This window comes from Chelon labrosus (assembly GCF_963514085.1).
Source record: "Chelon labrosus genome assembly, chromosome: 17".
Classification (NCBI taxonomy): Eukaryota; Metazoa; Chordata; class Actinopteri; order Mugiliformes; family Mugilidae; genus Chelon; species Chelon labrosus.
In genome coordinates, this window is record NC_140350.1 from 3,684,637 (window position 1) to 3,706,865 (window position 22,229).

The 22,229-nt window shown below is 40.9% G+C and overlaps 1 protein-coding gene across 1 annotated transcript in view; it reads left to right on the forward strand.

The window, feature by feature from the left end:
* Nucleotides 1–22,229, forward strand: part of gria3a (glutamate receptor, ionotropic, AMPA 3a) — a gene marked incomplete at its 5' end in the record, with an annotated part of 68,433 nt that overhangs the window by 27,268 nt on the left and 18,936 nt on the right. The window contains 8 exons of the mRNA XM_084564774.1: nt 3,437–3,624; nt 13,242–13,295; nt 13,588–13,749; nt 14,031–14,198; nt 14,803–14,907; nt 16,867–16,974; nt 18,816–19,022; nt 20,403–20,776. Of these exons, the coding sequence (XP_084420900.1) occupies nt 3,437–3,624; nt 13,242–13,295; nt 13,588–13,749; nt 14,031–14,198; nt 14,803–14,907; nt 16,867–16,974; nt 18,816–19,022; nt 20,403–20,776 (1,366 nt within the window). The remainder of the gene's footprint in view (nt 1–3,436; nt 3,625–13,241; nt 13,296–13,587; nt 13,750–14,030; nt 14,199–14,802; nt 14,908–16,866; nt 16,975–18,815; nt 19,023–20,402; nt 20,777–22,229) is intronic.

The following is a 22,229-nucleotide window of genomic DNA, read 5'->3' on the forward strand; positions in this document are numbered from 1 at the left end:
GAGGGTGGACATGTCAGCTGTGTCGGTGTGCTCTGAATACTTAGGAGCTCTATTGGGAACGTGTCAAGTCACATGTCCATTAGTCAACGTTACCAGAAAGGGGTTAAGCCAGTTTGAAACAGTTCTGTTCGCAAAAGCGCAGGTGATCGCTGCCTGGCAGAGGTAATGTCATACAAAGGTGTTTGTTGTGGATTAAGTATGATGTGCCTGGAAGAAAAGAGTGTCAAGTGTTATAAAAGTCTGAGCTTTTACGCCATTAGTTTTATGATGTGATTGATTTAATATATATATGTATATATTAATCAAATTATATGATTAAAACTTAAATATGCTGTAGATTTATACTTAAACCACACCTTGTCTGTGACCAGAGACTTTAGCGTCCATGGCCGAGTGACGGTAGGAGTTGATCAGTTGTTGATATTAAAACAAGTGTCTTCAGCTAATCATCCTCTGCACGTAGTTTCATTAGGCCTGACTCCATTTGGACGTTGCAGCTTTTAAGCTGGTATTGCAGTTTCAAAAGAATACAGTTTCTGAGAGTTTAGACAACCATTAAAGATTTTTTTTCTTCCAGACATGTCCTTAGACATTTAATCATTCTGTGCGGAAGCATAATTTCCATGTGATGCTGTTTTTTTTAGTTTCAAGTCCAGTTAACTCTCTTAACGTCACTATGACATTTTCACAATTTTCACACAGTTCCATGACAGGCTTGCCTTTAATGCCTTGCCTTGCCTTGAAATCATGTTTGTGTGCACACTTCATTCCCTCATTTGATAAATGATAAATGTGAAAACTCATCAAGCTTGCACATTCATCTTTCTGCACAGTGAAGGTCAAATGTCAAAAGTGAAAGGAAACACACTTTTCTTGCTGCACAGAAGGCTTTAACATTCAGGTGTAATATCAAAAACATGTCAGTCATTCACAAAATGAAGAACTTTAATGTTAAAAGTTCATACTGAGCAGACTGAGGGCTGTGATGCCTTTCACGCTGCTATTTTAAAACCCACACCTTTACAAATAATGCATGGAGAACTGTGTTATCCATCAAAACACACTTTGAAGTATTAATGAGCACAGAAATATGCATTTCTGTTGCAACTTGCTAAAACACACACACAGGAGGAGCTCAAGTTCTAGTAGCTATGATAATAAAGTACTTTGGTTTGTGCTGCAGGGAGGTTGTGCATCACTCGACTGTGTCACAGACTGAGAGCTAGTTTTGATTTAAGCTTGTAAGCATGTGGCAGACAGGTATTTATATAAATTCAGTCCCCATGGTAATATCTGTTATTCTGTGCTGTCAGCAGTTTTATTCTTGCCCTGAAAGAAAAAGTTAACACAACATGTGATGCTGTATTGTGCTAAACAGCAAAGTGTTTCCTGTCTGTTAGTGATGACCCAATACAGGCTGTAATGAGCTCCTGCCACCATCTATTTTCACAGTAGCTCACAGTGGAAATATGCAAATTTCAGACATGTGACATCCATTTGAATAATTATTTGTCTTGGTAGCTGTTGTTTGCTGTGCTGTTTTTGTCTTATCAGTGTTATTTTATGCTCGGCCTTTTCAAGGAGCACTTGTCTCCCTGCGTGATGCTAGTTATACAGCATACAGAACTGGGTCTGTATTGAGCTGCTCTGATTTGAACTGTATTCTGTAAAATCCTTGACAAATGTCACTATTATACAGTAGACATCTATTTAAAAACCTAAACGGAGCCGGTGTGATGGCTGCCATTTCAGGACAGAGGCTTGTCAAGAGACTGATCACTTTAAAAAGGCAACATGGCCCCATGCCTGTGGCAGTGACCTGTTTTCTAACGCTTCACCTCACTCTGCCAAACAAGCTAGTGTTAGTAATGATCTTGTAACACTGCGACCTCAGTGACATTCTAACGTCAGCAAGCAGACCGCCACTTCCTTTTGACAGCACTTTCAACACCGTATATCCAGATTTAGCAGTGTCAAATGGTAGCGGATAATGCCAGTAAACAAGGAGCTTGGAAGAAACTAAATGTTAAAAAAAAAAAAAGATGTTTTATACCCTGCTGGCATCAGATGACATCAATATAGTGATTCTGAGGAGGAGATAATATTCTGATGGCAGATTTTCAATTTTTTTCCCTGTCATAACTGAGCTTTGTTTTCCTAAAGGGAATCTCAAAAACAAGCCACGAAACAAATTAACTTCTTTTCTTATTAGTGAGACATTGATGTCTCCTTTCAGCTGATCTGGAAACTGCTTATGACTGCTGATGATAAATCCTTAACTCGTGTGGTAAACTCTCTGCTGAACTATTCACATTCCTTCCCTTAGTGAAGTGGCTTTTCGGTGTCACCGCTCAGCCAGGTTACTGTTAAGCTCAGCTTCTTCCTTTCATATTCCTCCTCCATTGATTCGTCCCATGGCACCGCAAGCTCTGCAAAGCAAACACAACTCTTTGCACTATTTGTGCTTCCTGAACCGCTTCTTTAGTAGTCCATTTCACTGTATTTACTGGATCATGTGCTACGTGTCTTGTCGTTGTTGTGCCTCTTGTCGGCTCTCGCCTTAAATTTTGCTCGTTTGAAATCCTCGGGCGGGCAGTGAAGAGATAACTGCGGTGGCCTCCTGTGACACGCGGCTAAGACTTCATAGGACACTCATAATTAATTAATTATGCTCCGTAACCCATCTGTCTTTGTCGGAGGCGCCACAGCTTTACCTTAGTATTTCGCGGAGCTTTTCCTGTGAATGCATCTCATTTTCTTTCCTGAATCTGCTTTGTCTGTAAAACATTTCTTTCTCTTAAATGTTTGGCAGCCTTCCCTTAAATAACGTTTGAGGTAGAGCCATTCATCTTGTACCTGACAGCAGCAATACAAACAAAATTTAATTCTGTAAACGCGAGAGTCTGTTTGTTTTATTCATATGCACTAAGAAAAAAGAAATCCAGAGCATTCCTATTAAAAGGCTTCTGGTTTATCATAGCATATGGTGCACTTAAAACCACCCTTATTTGAACTGTGTTCCGTGTTTGTCTGGATTTAGACTGAAAAATCCCAACTGATTTTCTTGTATTCATCTCTAGCAGATGTTCATATTTCATTGTCTGGGGGCTGTTTGAATGACGCACAAGCAGAGACCTGTTTTATTCTGAAACCATGGCACTGGGTACACTTTGTTTACTTCGTGTAGACATTTATTTTACCGTTACATGACTGCAAAAATATAATGGAACTGCTCAAACGTTTGCAGAATGTTTAGCTTTCTTTAAGTTTCTTTTATTATCAGACACTAACCATTTTGCTGAAGCACAGCTGAAAGCCAGAGAGCCCTCATTTCTTTTTACATTTGTTTGGATTCTTGGCACGTTTTTCCGCTTGTGTGCTCTGAAATCCAAAAAGACACTTGTGTGATGGAGCTCTTCCCCCTCTGCTCCCACAGGTTTTGCAATCCTCCAGGCCATCATGGAGTCGGCTGTAGCCAATAACTGGCAGGTGACAGCTCGCTCGGTGGGGAACATTGTGGACCCCACAGAGTACAGACGCATCATAGAGGAGATGGACCGGCGGCAGGAGAAGCGCTTTCTCATCGACTGTGAGGTGGATAGAATCAACTCGATACTGGAGCAGGTACTGAACCAACACACACAGAAACAAAACTCAAGAAATAAATATTTGAAACGGTTATTATAAATCTATCCTTGGTTCAGCCTCACGACTCTGCTTGTTAGATTGTTTCTAAAGGACTGACATATTGTGTATTCCTCACTATTTGCCTCAAACTCCATCCCCATGTACACACTCAATAAAACAAACCACTCCTTTTTTTTAATACCGCAAGCTTAGAGCGGATCACAAATCCCTTAGATATCAACTTTCTCATTTAGAAATTATGCTAAAACAGCCGAGACGGGTACATTCAATTAATGCTTGTTATCTGTTGTGTTGTTTGCTCGCATGTTGTATGAGGTCACCTGGGCATAATTCGCACGGAGGAATTAAACAGCCTCCTCGTCCTTGTTGCCTAGGTGATCATCAGCTACACTTTTCCCACATGAGTCTTGACTCAGATTCAGTGTTTACTAATGCGTGCAGCTCGCTGTGGCTGCACCGTGGAGAATATTTTATCATCAGAAACGGGGGTTAACTGGAAGTTTGCTTACTTAGAAGATCATTAGTGTTCATGAGGATGATTAGAAGCTATGTTTATGCCTTGTTAATGAATTTTGTAAGTGTACTTTTTTCTCAAGATATGAGAAAAAAGGATGGATGGAGAATGTCTACTGACTCTATCAAATTGAGGTCCCCTTCATTTGGTGTAACACATATACATATATCGTTTTCTTTCCTGAATCTGTTCTTTCTCTTAAATGTTTGGCAGCCTTCCCTTAAATAACGTTTGAGGTAACCGCGGTCACTCTGTGTTACGTCAGGTCGATTCAGTCATGTCTCTTCGGTAGTGGATTAACGTGAATCGTTGTTCTGATCTTCACTGCACGCTCTGCCTTGTGGACATATGAATAAATGTTGTCCTTTCACAGAAGCAAAATTCCAAGTAATGTGACAGTGTTGTCAAATAAATGCAGTAGAGGAGGTCAGGGTTGATGTTTGGACATAAAAAAACAGTTTGACAGGGAAAACTACATTTCATGTACTGTCTCTCACCGACTTTAAGAGAACTGATTCATATCTGCTTATATGCGTTTCTGTATGAACAGTGGTATGGGCTTTTTTTGTGATCACTCACAAATGACTGATGCTTCTGTTTAGATGTTAAAATCTGACCAATTTGACAACTAAAAGTTTGGATCATTGCGACTTCTGCACACAAAGTAATGTGCTGCAAAAAGCATTAAGCCTGTTTCATGTGCGTGCCTTCACGCTCTTTTGAACCATTAATCCCGGGGACATCTTAACCTTCGGTTCCCTGCTCAGATATTTGTGCATAAAGGAGTCTGGCCTCTGCAAAATGATCTTCATTAATGCCGGCCCTACAAGTTTTAGTCTGACCTTCACTGCAGATCTGCCTTCATTTCCTCTGTCGCAGGGGAATATTTTTAGTGACAGCACTGAACATTTTCATTAATTAAGAGAGGTTTGCTTTCCTCTGCCCTTCACATTGATAGGGAGGGGTTTTCAAATGTTCTCAAATCACCTCCATATTTGATTCAGGTCATCCAATTAAATCACAGCGGTCACTCTGTGTTACGTCGGGTTGATTCAATCATGTCTCCTCGGTAGTGGATTAACGTGAATCGTTGTCCTGTAGGCAGCATCTGTCAGACAAGCGTTTCTCCAGATGCTCGAGAGTGACAAGACACGCCCGTTTCTCCTGAGAATGACTCCTAATACGAGCTGTGACATCAACACTTGCTTTAATGTAATATCAGCTCCCAGTGTAAGTAGGACAGACTGTCCCATAACAGCAACAACAATGAGCCTACTATAAATAGCCTACCCTCGTAGCCTGAGGGAAGATCTCTCACAAAGGCAGAAGTGAGCAAACACAACTGAGATCACTCAGGCATCAGAAAGCATTCTGGTCATGATTCACTTTTTAATAAGTGAGACAGTAATCATTAAAATAATCAGCCGGGCTATTATAGTACACACTCACTGTCAATGGATTTATACGCAGACATCTATCATGTCATTTCTGCTAATCAGTTTTGTCATCAAAGTAGCTCCAGTTGTTTCATGCTTTATTTGTTGATAGCTGTGCTGTGGGATTTCTTCCTCCGCTGAATTTCTTACCACCTCTGGTAGTATCCGTTTGCTCACCCCTTCAGAAATGTAAAGACGGAGTGATAAACACCTTAAGGCTTCTCATCAATTATAGAAGCACAGTGGATTTGTTATCGCTCCCAGAGAGGACCCGTCACCTCCAGCTTCCTCTGGCACGGCGGACAGACAGAGAAATAGGCAGAGAGAGAGAAAAAGTACTTTGGAGGCAGAGAGCTTGTGGGAATTGAGCCATGTAGTGTGAGTCTCCCTGTGTTGTGCTGAGGAGGGAATAGGAGGAGCGCTGGACACCCAGAGGTGCACTGGAATTCCACACCCAGTGAGTAGGACAGTGAAAGAAGATACTGTATTTGGATGGGATTACATATGTGGATGTTATATAATCCTGGTAATAGCAGTTCTGTCCTTTGCTCAGTTGGTTTTGATGGCAGTAGTCAATAGGCAGCAGGTGGGATTCTGGGGCAGAAATATCAGTCATAAAGATTTATCTTCTTGAATATATGTTCCCAATCTTATTGTAATCCATCCAATAGTTGCTGGGATATTTCAGTCGGAACTAAAGTGACTGTAGAATGACCGACTAGCAGACATTGGCAGCACTATTTCCACACTGCTAGGATTGGTAAAAACGTATATGTGATGATCTCTGTGAAAGAATCACACAAGAAGTTAACCACACTGTGATCACAGTTTCTACAGTGAGTGCCAGACCGGGGTCAGTTCTTGATAAACGTGCTTGTATGTGGCGTGATTTATGGTGTGAACATTTTAAAGCTAACCAGTGCTGTTTTTGGCCACTAGTAGTGCTGTAGAGTCATCTTTACTCAAGTGATGTGCACACTGCAGTGAGTCAGTTGATGATGGAAACATGCCTTTGTGGTTACGAATAATAGAGGAAAGAAAATAGTAATGCATGATGCAGATGTAAAGCTGAAATGTTTCTTGTCAGTTTGTCAGCTCTATGCTATAAACAGAAGGAACTCTTTGGCAGCTGTCTAGACTATTGTTGCTGGAAATATAACAAATACAAATACAGTTATAATACTACTATAGGCCTGCTACATAACACAAAAATAAATATTGTAAGTTAAAAATACCAATATCACAAATATCATCAGGATAAGCTTTTTTTTTCTTTGCTATTCTGTCTTTTCCTTTCTTTTATTTGCTTTGCCATTAAGTCCATTGGCAAACAATATGAACCCTTAACCTGTGCTACAGGTGGATATATGAAAGAACTATAATGCCCTGCAGATAAACCACAACAGCAAGAGGACTATATGTTCTTGGGCCTTCATTTTCTTTTCTTAACCTTGGCTGCAAGAAGAAAACATGGCTTTGGAAAAAGGAACACACTGAGTATAATAGAAGAAGTTTTTGTATAGGCTCCTTTGTACTCCAGGCATCTGAAGGAGGCTCTAGAGAAGTCTGTTAAAAGCAACCCAAATGAAAAACAACATCAAACACACCCAAGTGGGAGAGTTGGCAGGAGCGCAACTAAAACAAGGACAGCGAGAGCATTACATCTTCATACAGGTTTGTTTAAATTTTGCTGAAACTGGCATTCAGTCTGAAGACTGTGATGTTTAGAAGTGTGCAGCTGAACTGGGAGAATCAGCAGCTTAAACCATCACAATCCACACGGTCTCAGGAACAAAGCTGACAAAAACAGCAAATACTGAGTCCTTTTATTGTACAGGGCTGATTCAATAAACCATATACTGTATCTTTTCATGTATGTGTATAATGAGCATACAGAAGCAAGTTTCAGTGTCGCGCAACTATATTCTGTTAAAGCTGGGTTAAAGAAATGTGATATTTCTCTGGAGCCTTTTCCGTGTACAGCATGATGAAGTTGTTAATTGACTGCTGTCTAAATTGTTTGGACCGTTCCTCTGCTAGCGTTAGCGGATGCCTTTTCAGATGAGTGTCCATTGCATTAGTACTTTTGTTGTATTTCAGGACTGACGTGTCACGGTAATATGGGCCTCATCTTTTTAAGTATTTCCACACACTTGATGAACCGCAGCTAGTTTGCTGCAATGACCCACTGGGCACCTCACCTCACTCTGAGGCGTCCGTGTTGTTATTGTCACGTAATCAGTGACTAGGACATGATGCTTGAAACCGACTTGTCGATTAGTCTGTACAACCCCTAGTGGTGAGGTTTTATTTTCACTGACATGCAGCCATGTCTTTCATCCGCAGTATTTTCTCCTTGTAGTCAGCTTCTTTGTTGGTGAAATCCCGCCTCACATTTTGTCCTGTTTCGGGCAGCATAACAGTAATTAGTTGACTGGTGTAAAAGGACAGTTATCAACTTCAGGATACTCGTTCCAGTTCTGAAGAAGGCAGATAAAACAAATCACTGTAACAAAGAGAAGCCTCCATTAGTGTTGAAGCGAGTCAAATCCTCTTGAAGGCACTTGGGCAAGCATCCAGCTCTGCACAGGGCTGTGGCTCCAGCCTGCTTAATTAGAGTCAGTTCCCCCAGGAATATTTAGGCTGATGGTCCTGCAGCTCGGCCTGGCTCAGGTTGGCTTCAGACAGCATAGCACAAACCTGCTCATCCAGACAGGCGGACAGAAGGAGCCCTGAGCATGGACAAATAAATATAATTGAGACCTGGAACAACTGCTCTCTCGCATTCTCTATCTGTGTTCAGGAGTCATAGTTTGTCTTCTCCACAGCGCAGTGAGACAGACTCACATTTCTGATTGTGTCTTCAAAAAGGAGGTGAATACTAATGTGAAGATTTCACATGACGCTTGTTCTGGGTTTATTTGTCTGTTAGCTATGATTCATTTGATTGTAATGCAGTGGCGGGGGTTGGCTGGAAAATGATGCACTGTGTTTTATTTTTAACTACAGAATATTAAATTCAAACCATATCTGCAGGAAGGCTTCCTGCTGATAGAATCACTACTGGTTTAAAGATACAGACAGAAGTTGTTGAACCCATTTCATTATTTCATTGTTTTTGTTTTTGTCTCTAGTGTGTCCAGAGACCTACAAAATATTCCTTTCTACACTGATCAAAACTAGTACATTGTTCAGGTTTGCAGCATTGACTGGGAAGGACAGTTTTGAAGCTAAGTGTGGCGGCTCTGGCCAGCGCCTGACTCCTCAGAAATGGGCATCAGTGGAACTGAGGTGGTCAGGTGACACTAAAAAAGAAAACTAGCAACCTTTGAGGGCCCGTCTGTGTCACTCCTGCTACACCTTTAATTTTGCATAACCTTGATTAACCTCAATAATGTTTATTTCTGCTGTAAAATTCTGCATTTGAACATCTATGGCGATTAACTTGAGTTGTGGCCAGCCTCAAGAGGCTACTCAAGCAATGGCTGATTTACTGCTTAGTGTGCAGCTCGGTCGGATCTCATAATGGAAGAAGCATAAGCCCTCATTCGTTTGGTTTAGATATGTCAGACATGCAGCACACACACAAAAACGCTTTAGGAACAACTCAAAAAACATGAAGAACAGCACAAGGTGTTGACCTGGCCTCCAAACTCACTGGATCCTAAACTGATCAAGTATCTGTGGGATGATCCACAGAGGCCCCTCCCCTCAACCCATAGGACCCAAAGGCCCCCACTAACAACATTCTGTTGCCAGACACCACAGGACACCCTCAGAAGGCCCATGTCCATTCTCTGATGAGTCACAACTGTTTTGGAGACACAAGGGAGACCCACTCAATATTAGGAGGAGGTCATAATGTTATGACTGATCTGTGTCATTGTTGCCTTGTTTTTGTTGAAGTGTCCATGGCAGTACAAGGGAAGGCACAAGCCCTATCATATGCAACATCAGATTGTTTCTACCTACAGACACATCTGTGTGCTATTTTGAACGGAAACCTAAATACACTATTTGAGGACATGTAAGATTTACATTAACTTAACTTGTATAAGATGGAAAGGAGTAGTTTGATATTTTACAAAATAACTTAACTTTCTTGATGCCATTTAGGAGGAAAGATCAATACCACTCTGTCCATCATCTGTCTTAGACATGGAAACTTCTGACAGTAGCTGGCTAGCTAAGCACAAAGGCTAGAACCACTAAGCCTGGCTCTGGCCAAAGAGACAAATGAAAACAATTGCTAAAATAAATTAGACATAACATGTTAATTAGCAACTCACTGTGTGCCAGGAGCCCCTTTGGCATTGCCAGGCTGTTTCCCCTTCCCTTCCAGGCTTTATGCTTAGCTAAACATAATGAAAGTTACCATCTTCCAACTGTGTGCAAGAAAGTGAATAAACATATTTCTTGTTATGTTCAAATATTCTTTTAAACACAATCTAGGTTGTTTACATTTTGTGTCTATAATTGAGACCTCATAAATGAGCACAATTTTCTTCCTCATAAAATATTTACATGCCCAGTTTTTAAAAATATGGCTTTTTTTTCCCTGAGCTGTGTGAAGAGGCTTTTTTGTGAGAAATGGATTTTGACAGAGAGGAAGGTAGGAGCCCTCTGACAATAAAAGTGGCGTCCTCTCAGAGTCGGTAGTGCCTGACTTCTTCAAGGTTTCCGGTGGTTTCACACAGTCACAAAAATGATTATCCCAGGGGACCATGAAACTGGAGCATCAGGATCCTAAAAATATTTGTTATGCCCGGATGCCTTTTTTTCTTCTTATTCTCCTTTCAGAATAGCACTGCCAACAGTGGACGGAGCAGATTCCACAGTAGGTCAAATCAAATTATTCCTCAGGAACTTTGTAGTGCTCATGTAGTGACACAAGAAAGTGAAAGAAGAGATGGACTTTTTTATACTTGTTACTACATTTCTGAACTATTAAATAGTATGTAATTCAATCATATATTTGTAGAAAGTATTATAGCAACATGGTGTTGTTGAAATATGGGTAGCCCACTGCCATTTCAATATCAACATTTGAGTACAACAGCTGTGACTTCTAGAGGGTTAACTGGGAAATCGTGCTCATTATCTTTTATAAGTGATTTGTGCACTGATCACTATTTATTCTCTCTCGATATTTATGTAGACACTATCAATATCCATAGCATGTCCAAGGAGCCACTTACTATAAATATTTAAATCAGAATAATCAGTTTGTCATTTAGTAAAATGTATAATAAAATGTATAATTCCTCACATGTCTCACCTTCAGGAGACCTTTAGGAACAAAAATAGTATAGTATTATGTTGCAGTATCCAGTATTAATATATGGATATTAGTAGTTCATACTGTATGTGACAAAACAAACAAAACAAACAGGCACTGTATATCCATGTGTTTTGTTCAATAATTGCGTTTGCACTGTTGTTTCTTAATGGCGTCTTGGCAGTACAGTGAGCCCCAGTGAACTCATCTGAGGGAGACAGCAAACCTTTGAAAACATCTGGGGGGCTGCAGCCCTCACTGATCAGAACTAATGACACCAATGGGGACTTCTGTTGTGCTGTTGTGCCGAATCACAGATGAATAAACCAGATAGCATTGTAATGTATTTAATCACGTTTTCTGACCTTTGTTTGATGACTGGTTCCTTGATCTTCGTGAAAAATGTTCAATGTTGATTCTGTATGTAAATGACAAAGCAACAAAAGAAAGGCAGATTCATAATCCTGATAGTCCTCATTAAGACAAATAATATTTGGAGATTGCTCTAACTGTATGTCAGTGAGCTCATACAGTTTTTAGTTGGGTGTTGTTGATGCACAGATAGATTCCTAAATACAAACAGCAGGCACCTCTCAGAATCATCCTTTTTTAGGCTTTATCAAGGACAGCACACTGAAAGGGCTCAGCCAGGTTTCTCTACTTTAGAACTCTGGGCTTCCTGCCAATGTAATGACTACCAATGCAGCTGTCAGAGGATTTTCTCTTTTTCTATGTCAAAACATTATTTGTCTTGAGAAGAAATTCTTGGCACAAAAGCAGAGTGATAAATCTATCAACCAAATGTGAATGAAAGTATATAGAATCTACATTTATTGACTGTATGCCAGCGTGCATGCGTTTGTTTTCCAGCTTTAACATTTGGAACATGGCAGCAGACGCTTGTAGAGTTTAATACTACGCTGTAGTTTAGTAAAATCTGAAACTTCTGAACTGATGTTATTATGCTTTGAATTCAATATACCATCTCCAGTTATTTCTATCTGGTTGTCTACACTCAGATTGTTTTCTATCAGCTAAATTATGTTTCAGTCGCAAACAGCAGTTGAGGTGTCAGCATGTCCACACCAGGCCCGGGTACATTTGCAAATGCATCCTTTTCCATCCATCCAGACTGGATGCTCATATAGAAGTGTGAAGTCTAGTGCTTTTTGCTTTGGTGCGTGACAAACGAGAGTTGTAGCCAGTCACTCCGGGCACTGCAGCTTCATTAAGTGCTCGCTATACTTGGGTCATTGCCGCTCCCTCTCACATGGATGAATAACAAATGAAAAGCAATTCGAGGCAGTTTGAGAGACAATGTGTGGAAAAGCTTCCAGGAAGTTTTGCTTACAAGGGGACATTGTGACGGAGGCTCAGAATATTGAACACCATCAAATTATTTTGCATTTCCAGGAAAGTTAATTGGGTTTATTGTTAAAATTGCTCATAATTCTAAGCCTGTCCGAGGGCCAGCCTTGGAGCATTAAGGATTATTAGGAGACATTAGGGCAGGACTAAAAACACAGCTCGAAAGTACACAGGTGTGAATGAAAACACAGCTGGGAGAGTGGATGCAGATAAGAGCCACTGGGTATGGAACTGGGCGACTACAATATGATTGCAAGTCAGACTTAAAGGGACTCCTCACTGCAGTTTTAAGATGTAGAATTTAAAAAAATGTCCTTTATAAAGCATCACTCTGAACATTTAACATTTAGATAGTTTCAGTATACTTATAAAAACTGTGTGGGAGTGTAGAAAGTGAAAAGACAGGGAAAAAAAACAACTATCCACCCACTCAGTTTCTTTTTGAAGCTTCATACTGTGATGGAGAATCAGAATCGAGGGAGAAGGAGAGGGAGAGAGAGAGAGTGCATCGGATAGAGTGCAAGAGAAGGAGAGACAAAGATGCTTAGCTGGTGAGTAGTTTAAAGTAATCAGAGAAATCAGCTCTCCCTGTGTCTGCTGGCTCCAACAGGTGCTGTACAACGTGTTGGGTTTAATTAAGTCTTGTGTGCAAATGAAACAGTTGGACCAGGAAGAGGCAGACTGTGGAGCAAAGGCAGCAGCATAAAGAAAGAGGGAGGTTTGCCAGAGCCTTGACCTTATTTTACATGTTGAAGTTAATGGAAAGGAACAAGCACTGTCATCACAGTTTCTCCCCACTCTGTGTACGCCTCATACAAACACACTCAAATGTACAAATTTGCCCACACACGCCCTCTTTGCCCATGCAAATGTCACTCTAAAACGTCTTCCTTTTTTCAGCTCTTCTGAAATTGAAGGTCTTTGTCATTTCTGAGTCTCGCTGCTCCAAACGAGATGTGATTGTGGCCCACTGTGTATCTTCTCCTGCACGTTGTAGGTCGTGACCTTGGGAAAAAACGGCAGAGGATACCACTACATCCTCGCCAACCTGGTGAGAGCTTGCAACATTAAATTACTCGACACAGTGCGGCAAAAAAACCCAGAATACCAGTGCATCGGCATGATGCAATGCAGAGCAAAGAAATGCAACACTCTCAGTGGATGTATCCACTTGTCAGACTTAGTTCTCTTGATATGTAGTTGTGATAGTCTTACTACTGAGTGTAACATTAAGACCAAAGTAAGGAGTAAGCTCATGATAGACAAGCTATAGCAGTTTTTTCTTTTTCTTTGCTGCTAATGATCCCTCGCTCCGCTAAGCAAGTTGTGCTCTTTGCTTTCAGGGTTTTTCCAACATGAGTCTGGACAGGGTGTTTTCTGGTGGAGCCAACATCACAGGCTTCCAGATCATCAGCCCAGACAGCCCCATCGTCCAGCAGTTCCTGCAGCGCTGGGAGCGGCTGGATGAAAGAGAATTTCCAGAAGCCAAAAACACGCCACTGAAGGTTAGTAAGACGTAGCAGCCGATGATGCACTCCAGTTTTTTTAAACATCTTCAAAGACCGCCTGCTCTCGCTGCTCTTCTCTTTAAGGTGGTAACCAGAGAAAATATGTCAGTCTGAATTGTGCAATTTTTAAGCTAATCATAACGTGAGGCATTCTCCATCAGTAGCATTGGTCTCTGTTCACCAAGTAATGACCTTCGTGTCATGACAGTGCACTGTTGTGTTGGGTCTGCATGATGTCACTAGTGCGTCACTGGAGTTTCTTGTGGCCTATGTCTCAGTACACGTCAGCACTGACCCATGATGCCATCCTCGTGATTGCGGAGGCCTTCCGATACCTTCGGCGTCAGCGAGTGGACGTTTCTCGCCGGGGCAGTGCAGGCGACTGCCTCGCCAACCCAGCTGTGCCCTGGAGCCAAGGCATCGACATAGAGAGAGCCCTCAAAATGGTAGGACTGAGGACCTTTGCTGTCTTGCTCTCTTGCTATTTTTCCTCTTCTTTTTTCTTATTGAAAGGTCACTAAACTCCACTTCTACAACCAGTTACCCACAAATATAATCCTTCATAGTGTGGCAAGAAATATTGAAAAAACAGTATTTTCTTTTTTTCAGTACTTCAAATGCTGCCAAAATTAGGGATTAAGCTAGTACTGGATTTCATTCCCTAGATCATATTAGGACTCCTTCCTCAAACACTGTAATTAATTGATTCATAAACTGCTTCTAGTGCAGTCATTCTGGCCCAGTCATCTTTGTCTCAGCAAATAGAGAGCAGCGCTTCCCTTGCTTTAAAGATTTGCCATCTCCACTATTTTGTGATCAGTATAGACCAGAATCAGACCTTACAGTCAACAGACTCTGTTGACTAATATACTGGGAAAATAATTATAGGTGTCTGTTAGAACATACAAAAATATCTGTGAGATCAAAAGACGCAATTGAGCCATTGAGTGCCATATACCACAACCATTTGCTGCATGTTTTTATGTGGAATTTGCTCACTTGCTGTATGTCAGGAACCGATGTTATTATGATTTTCTTGGTGTCCGCCAGGTCCAAGTACAAGGTATGACAGGAAACATCCAGTTTGACACATTTGGTCGACGAGCTAATTACACTATAGATGTGTATGAGATGAAGTCTGGAGGCCCCAGGAAGGTAAGTGAAAGCAAAGCTTTGGAAGCATCTGCTGTAAATTAATTTCTCTGTAGACACTCTATACAGGATTAACATAAGATATACAGTAGATATCATAAACACAAGCAAGCACAGCAGGATTTTGCTCTCTCTTGGCACGTCGGTAGTACACGACTTTGGGTTGATTCTCATTTGGACAGACGCTGCCTGTAGTCCAGTCTTGCAAATCCAACCCAAATCGTGCAAGCTCCAGCTCCCTCTGAGATTTTATACTGGCAAATGTCCACAAGAATCAACTAAATCCTGCAGATTGAAGCTGGACCACTCTACAAAATGTTTAGATGAGGACACTGACCAAATAAACTGAGAAACGTCACTTCACACAGAATCAGTTGATAATTTAGCATTTCTAGAGCTATCCTGTAACTTTAATAGTTGGTGTTAAAACAGATGATTAGCCAGCAAGTGATGACATCCAGCAAAAGCACTGGCCAACAACAAGCAAAGCGAAGCTTGTAGCTTGTGGACTGGCCTTGTTTTGTATATATTTGGAATATTTAAATGCAACTTACTAAACTCATTTAAATGCTCTGAGCCTGTAGATCATCCTCATCGCAGACCTTTGGCTGAGATTGGCTCTGTAAAATGATAAGGCCTTTCTCTTTTGTGTTGATATTACAATCTCAGAGTTGCTAAGAGAGTCTGAGATCTGACATGTGAGAGTTGCAACACACATTAGCATTCAGTTGCAGTGTGTTAGCGCGGACACGTCTCGTCTCGTGCCTTGGCTAACCAAAAGAACTAGTAAAAAACGTCAACTGGAAGAAAGAGCATTTGCTTGGACAAGCAATTTAACTAGTTAACTTGACAGCTGTAGCACTTGTCAGCATATGTTGGTTTAGATGCTGAATTATTAGAGCCGTTTCCTCAATACCACTGACAGAATACTGTCCATGCCTGTGTTAGCTCGCAAGCTAGAGTTGTAAGAGCAAGTCTGTTCACATACACATGCTTTCAGTTATAGCTTGGAGGCTAAAAGAATACATCTGACAAATCTGTATGATCAAAAATTGCTAGCAGTGCATTTGAAAATGATGATTAAAAAGGATTTCTAACAGCAATGTGAATTAACATTTGGAATTTCAGTTGTTTTTTTATACACTGATATATGGTATGTCTCCAGATACTCTTATGTGTTCTGACTTTTCTCTTAGCTGTAATTGGGATTTGTTTAATTGAGCAAACAATACTGTCTGAACGCACTCACACACACACAATGCCAGCACTGTAGCTGGGCTACAGTAGCTCCATGACTCCAAGTCCCCAGAAAAGCTGGCACCAAAAAGGACTGGCCCCATAATGTCCAAATAGCTCAGCTCACAAGGCAACATACATCACAGCGGCCCCCCCACGTCCAGTCTCAGTGTGAGACTATCTGCCGTGACAACAGAGTGAGTATTCTGCATTAGAGCGACCAGAAATGAGAGACTTCTTCTTGGCTAAATAAATCAGAGTGTGGCAGAAATAAACATAATGCTGCTACTGGAATCATCTCAGGTTTACCGGACACAGGCCATTTTTTTATTAGATTATACTGTTTGTGTAGTATTAGTAGAATGGTAAAAAAAAAATAAAAAATGACTGCACTGGCTGTATAATTCATATTTAGACTATTAGGTTTGTCTTGCTGGTATTAATTTTCCTCAGCCATCCAGTGCTCTATCAGTGCTGCCTTCTTGTTATGTAAGACAACATTTGCTGAGCCAGGAATAGATTACTCCTACTCTGCTGAAGTGTAGCTCAGGTGAAGTGAGAAGCCCTACTACAAACTTTTTTATTAGATCATATATATCAGGCAAATCCAATTTCTGTCTCCGGCTGTACAAATGGAGCCACCCAACTCAAACACATTCAGAGGCTCTACTGTTAAAATGTCTTTCTTCTTTTTGTAATAACTGTGAGCATCTGTGTTGCTTTCAGATCGGCTACTGGAATGAGTACGAAAAATTTGTATATATTATGGATCAGCAGGTCACCAACGAGTCCTCTTCTGTGGAAAACCGAACAATTGTGGTCACTACTATTATGGTACACTCTCAAGCAGGTTTTAAGTGTTTCACCTTAAGATTTCTGCCACTCAAGGTCAAGGTGTCCATTGTTGCAATCTGTCCTGGGAGGGTAGAATTATTTTGTTTTGAGTTGCTTTCCATCCACTCACTACATGTTGAAACAGTCGATTCACAAAGAGTGTTTCAACTGTATCCGTGTGGGTGCCAAAGCATTTTGGTTTTATTATATTACAGTGGGCTGTTGTAGTAGTGACGTCACAATAACGGCTTTGGTAATAATAACTGTAGACATAGACACCATCGTATTCATATTCAGTGCATACGTAAGTAAAAATGTTTCCCTCTCATTAAGTAATCCGTCAGTGACTCTTGGAGACAGACAGTGAAGACGTGAAATGATCTGCGCACAAGGGTGGCATAAGCAACCAATAGCTGAAGCCTTTGGGTGTTTATCCACTGTTTAAATTTACATCTTAAAGTCTGAATTATGATGGGACACGTGTCTAATACCGATGCTCCAAGTATACCAGGTTCAGGGCTAGACACAGCTCTAGTTAGACTAGTTACAGCTGCAGGTTAGTAATCATCAGCCATTTTTAAATGTAAGATAAGGTGCGCCTTATCTCACATTTAAAACCATGGCTTCTCGTTCCTTCTGACTTTGCCTATTATGTCTGCATCTTAGGCAAATTCAGAATGTAATAGTCATATACATTCTCATCTCAATGTCTGGAAACCCATTAACGCCATGAATAGATTGGAAATAGATTGCAGAGTGAGAGAAGAGTAGCGTCATTGCATTGTTGTCTACCTGCCAGCCATGCTTTTGATTTGAATAAAGACGCTTCAAAGTCATCTCATGAACTTCATTTTGCTTTTTTTAACTTCCATAACTTTAAAGAAAATACCATGTTTAATGAAAGGCCGCCCTCTTATTACTGGGCGTGATCCTTTCATTTTGTCTTTTATAACATTGTACGTCACTGCAGAGTGGAAGAGAAGTACTAGCTGAATACTGTTGAAGTATTCACATCAAGAAAAAAACACTTTTTCGTAGATGTGGAAACACAAAATTGTCAAGAAATTACATTTAATGTGCGTTTAAGTCAAATAAACCTCTGGAAAAACATGTACATGCCTTATGACAAAGTAAACACCATTGCTCAATATCTCCAAGGTGACGTTGGTTCGTTCATCTTTAATGGCAAACATGTTTTACACTTTGGAGGACTTTCCTGACATTTTATTGGAATCAAAGGCAAAGAGGTGATGTGCGTCTAACTGAATAATCAAGGCAACAAGCAGATTATTTTATTGTCGCAATGAAACGACAGCAAAAATTGAATCCGTGCGAAATGTTATTTCATCATGCTACTGCACTGATGTGAACTTTATATATGTTAGATGACTGAATGAAACTCTGTGTTTTTGATGTCTTTAATCTCTGTGATGTCACTGATGATTACTTTATGAACTGGAAAAGTGCTCCATTCTGCTTGTCTTGTCCGCTGCGCCACGCTTATGCAAAGCACATGCAACCCCCTGCCTATTGCCCATTTCCTCAGATTTAGATTTTGGACATGGTTAGCATGAGGGAGCCCCGACATCCTTGCTTTGTCTCCTTTATATGTGTCAGATGCTTTGCTTCCCCTGTTGGCGCAGTCGTCTAGATTCTCTGTTGAGTCCCCCGTGACGTGCCTGTGGATGTGTTTAACCTGTTTGTCTTTTTATGCTCCCCACATCTGTTTGTTTGTCATCCCTGCATGCGAGCATGCCAGTACCAATCACAGCCCATGAGGTCTGGCCTCTGTGGATGTGCACTTTCTTTACTATGAACTCAAAATTATGTCTAATTAACAGGAAGCTCCGTATGTGATGTACAAGAAAAACTATATGCAGATGGATGGGAATGACAGATATGAAGGCTACTGTGTCGATTTAGCTTCTGAAATTGCAAAACATGTGGGGATAAAATACAAGCTGTCAGTAGTGCCAGATGGGAAATACGGAGCCAGAGATCCAGAGACCAAGACGTGGAACGGGATGGTGGGTGAACTGGTTTATGGGGTAAGTGTCAGTCTGTCTGTGGAGCTGTTCAGGGGGAGCGGGTTATTTAACCATGGAGGGAGGCCTATTAAAACTCACTCACTTCATGTTTGGCCGGGGCAAGCAATATGTTACATGTTACAAGAAAGGTTTTCTAAAATTCACTCTGCCCTTACTCCTTGTTGTAAAATTTTAATGAATGTGAAAGCCTTTGACATGGGTGTAGATGCAGCCATGTTAGACAATATGTATACACTGCCATCTGTTTTCAGGTGGTATTACACTGACCCTCTAAAGCCCAGCCCTAATGCTAAGCGCTGTGGAGTAAAATTTATTTACAACAAAATGACTCTGATTGGTTGTATACAGAGGTATTTTGTCTCCCTTTTAGTGGAAACACACCCCATAATGAAATCCAAATGAAATAGTATGCCATGCTAGTATAACACCTCGTAGTAAAAACAAAAATACACTTATCAAACTTGCATTCTCTTGTTCGGCGTAGACTGTGAGTGAGTTTTGGAAGGCCCTTCCTCACCGTAAGATGAACTTGACTGGTTGGCTGAAAGTGACTGGTTTCATCACGCGTCACATGGATCACTTACACTTGAACTTGCTTTAACAAGATGATTTGCATCTTTTATGAGACCTCAGACGCTGAATGAATAATGTTAAAAAATATCACAAGGCAGGCTGGAATGTAAGAGGATGCAAACTGTTCTTTGTCTGACACCTGTCGTTTCCTCAGCCATGACTACATCACTATTAATAGCCCGGACAGGCAAAGATGACCTGCTTTGTGCATCAAACACCGAATATGTATTGCTTTTAATTAGCTGCCCCAGTGTAAATGGAGTCATATCTTTTGGCAGAGACCCCTCCATACTTTATCTGAGATATGAATCCTGCGTGATATATATTTCATTATTTCTGAGTTCAGTCACTGCAGATATTTGTCACTGCAGTCTCTTGTACTAATTGATAAGCCTGTAAGGCACTGCAGAGGATCTTTTAGAGGTGAATTCACCAGGCTAATTCAGATTTCATGAACTGCTTACATAAGCTCCTCCACCTCTGTCTTTCAACCCTCCGCTTGATTCATAGAGGAGATTTGGATAGAGACAAAGACATTAACCAACACAAATGCTGAGTGACTCATTTTCAAATGGCAGATTCCCTCTCACTGGCTTCATCTCAGGTCTGCTATTCAGTCCATGCTAAGCAGCTGCATTTCACTATGTCCAATCTGTTTACTCCACAAATGCACCATAAAGCTGAGTTGGTTTGGTTTGGGGTTTTATCAGTATTTCTTCTATTAAATCAATATTTAATGCTTTGGTTGGTTATTTTCAGTTTCCTCTGTAAGACTAACTCCCAGTGTGCCTGTTCCCATTTTCACAGAGAGCTGATATAGCTGTGGCTCCACTAACTATAACGTTGGTACGTGAAGAAGTGATAGACTTCTCGAAACCCTTCATGAGCTTGGGCATCTCCATTATGATTAAGAAGCCTCAAAAGTCCAAGCCTGGCGTGTTTTCCTTCCTGGACCCACTGGCCTATGAGATTTGGATGTGTATAGTTTTTGCCTATATCGGCGTGAGTGTCGTGCTCTTCCTGGTGAGCCGTTTCAGCCCTTATGAGTGGCATCTCGACGAGAACGATGAGGCCAAAGACCCTCAGAGCCCCCCTGACCCACCAAACGACTTTGGGATTTTTAATAGCCTGTGGTTCTCCCTGGGCGCCTTCATGCAGCAAGGATGCGATATCTCACCAAGGTTGGTTGTTGTGTTCATTCTCCACCACCTGTCAGATGTCCTTGTCATCTCTCTGCATTTTATAGTCCCATTGTTGCATTTCCACCCTGCAATGGTGCATATAGGTTATTTTGAGCTTTGCCATTACCGCTGTCCACCTAACCTCATGCTCCACTTCACTACACTTTCCTCCCATCTCTCTCTCTCTGAGCAAGACACTTCCTTGTACTGTACATCCATTTGTTTTGAAGCTGCATGCTGGCAGTGATGCTTTGCATCTACAAAATAACTTATATCCACCATGCTGAGGGCTGTAAAATGCACAGGGGTCATTACATTCCATTCAAAGTAGCAGCTTGACTTCCTCATGACTCTTGGAGGGCTACCGTGTTTTTGCTGCATGTCCCATTTTACGGTCATCAACTTGGCGCATATAATGTATTTTGTGCGGTAAAATCCATCAGCATCATGTATTTTTCCCAGTACGATGGCCATCCAGTCATCTCCTCTTTTCATCAATCCATCCATCCGTCTCTTTACTCATCACTATTCTTCCGGAATTGTTGCTTCATCTAATATTGTTCGACTGTGGACGATTACAGAGAAGCTGGTTTAAGACCAAAGATAAATAAGTTCAAAGAGATGTTTGTCTGACATTAAATGGAGCGTTTCATTATGTACTTACATAAAGATGTGGGTTTGTATTGACTGAAGGGACATTTAACTTTCAGATTTTCTTCTTTATTTAGGGAAACACTCGTTTATTCATTAAGCAGAAACATCTGACAGATAATGACAAGTGCATCAAGTAAGGCACACATATAATAAACACATTCAAGTACAAGAAAAATCACCCTTTTATCCAGTTAAATATAAATGTATGAGTGCTTCTAATTTCCTCCACTGCTTGTCTAACACAAGTTTGCTCAGTCGTGTTAAATTAGTTGAAATGAGTGGCGTGTGTAAATATTTCCACTGTCTGAAGTCTTAACTGCTCTGAGGGATGACAGCATGGTAAGCTGTCATAAAGACAGATGTTTGCTGCATCTGTAGTTTCGATGCTGCGTAACTTCAGTCAGTTCTATCAAGATGCGCAGAGGAAGCGGCTTCAGGAAAACTGCAATTGGCAAGATTTTCTGTCTGCTGTAAATCTGTGACAAAAAAAAAATAAAAAATAGAAAATTTAATTAGGCAGCAAATGAGGGATCTTATTTTGACTCCAAAGTCAGCGGTGATTTTGAATGGAAACTGCTGAGTTGATCATTTTTGCTAAACTGTTCTATATTGCCCTGACACAGACCAGCAGTTTTCAAGTCATTCTGTTCGCTAGAAGAGGAAATACAGCCTGTTTTCCATACCGTAATCACTTCTTCTGCAGACTCTAGTGCTTCTTTGGTGGCTTCAACTTTGCCTCTGGCTCAGCCATGTTTAGACCAATTTATCTGTGTATGGAAACCGACCTTAATGTGATGCT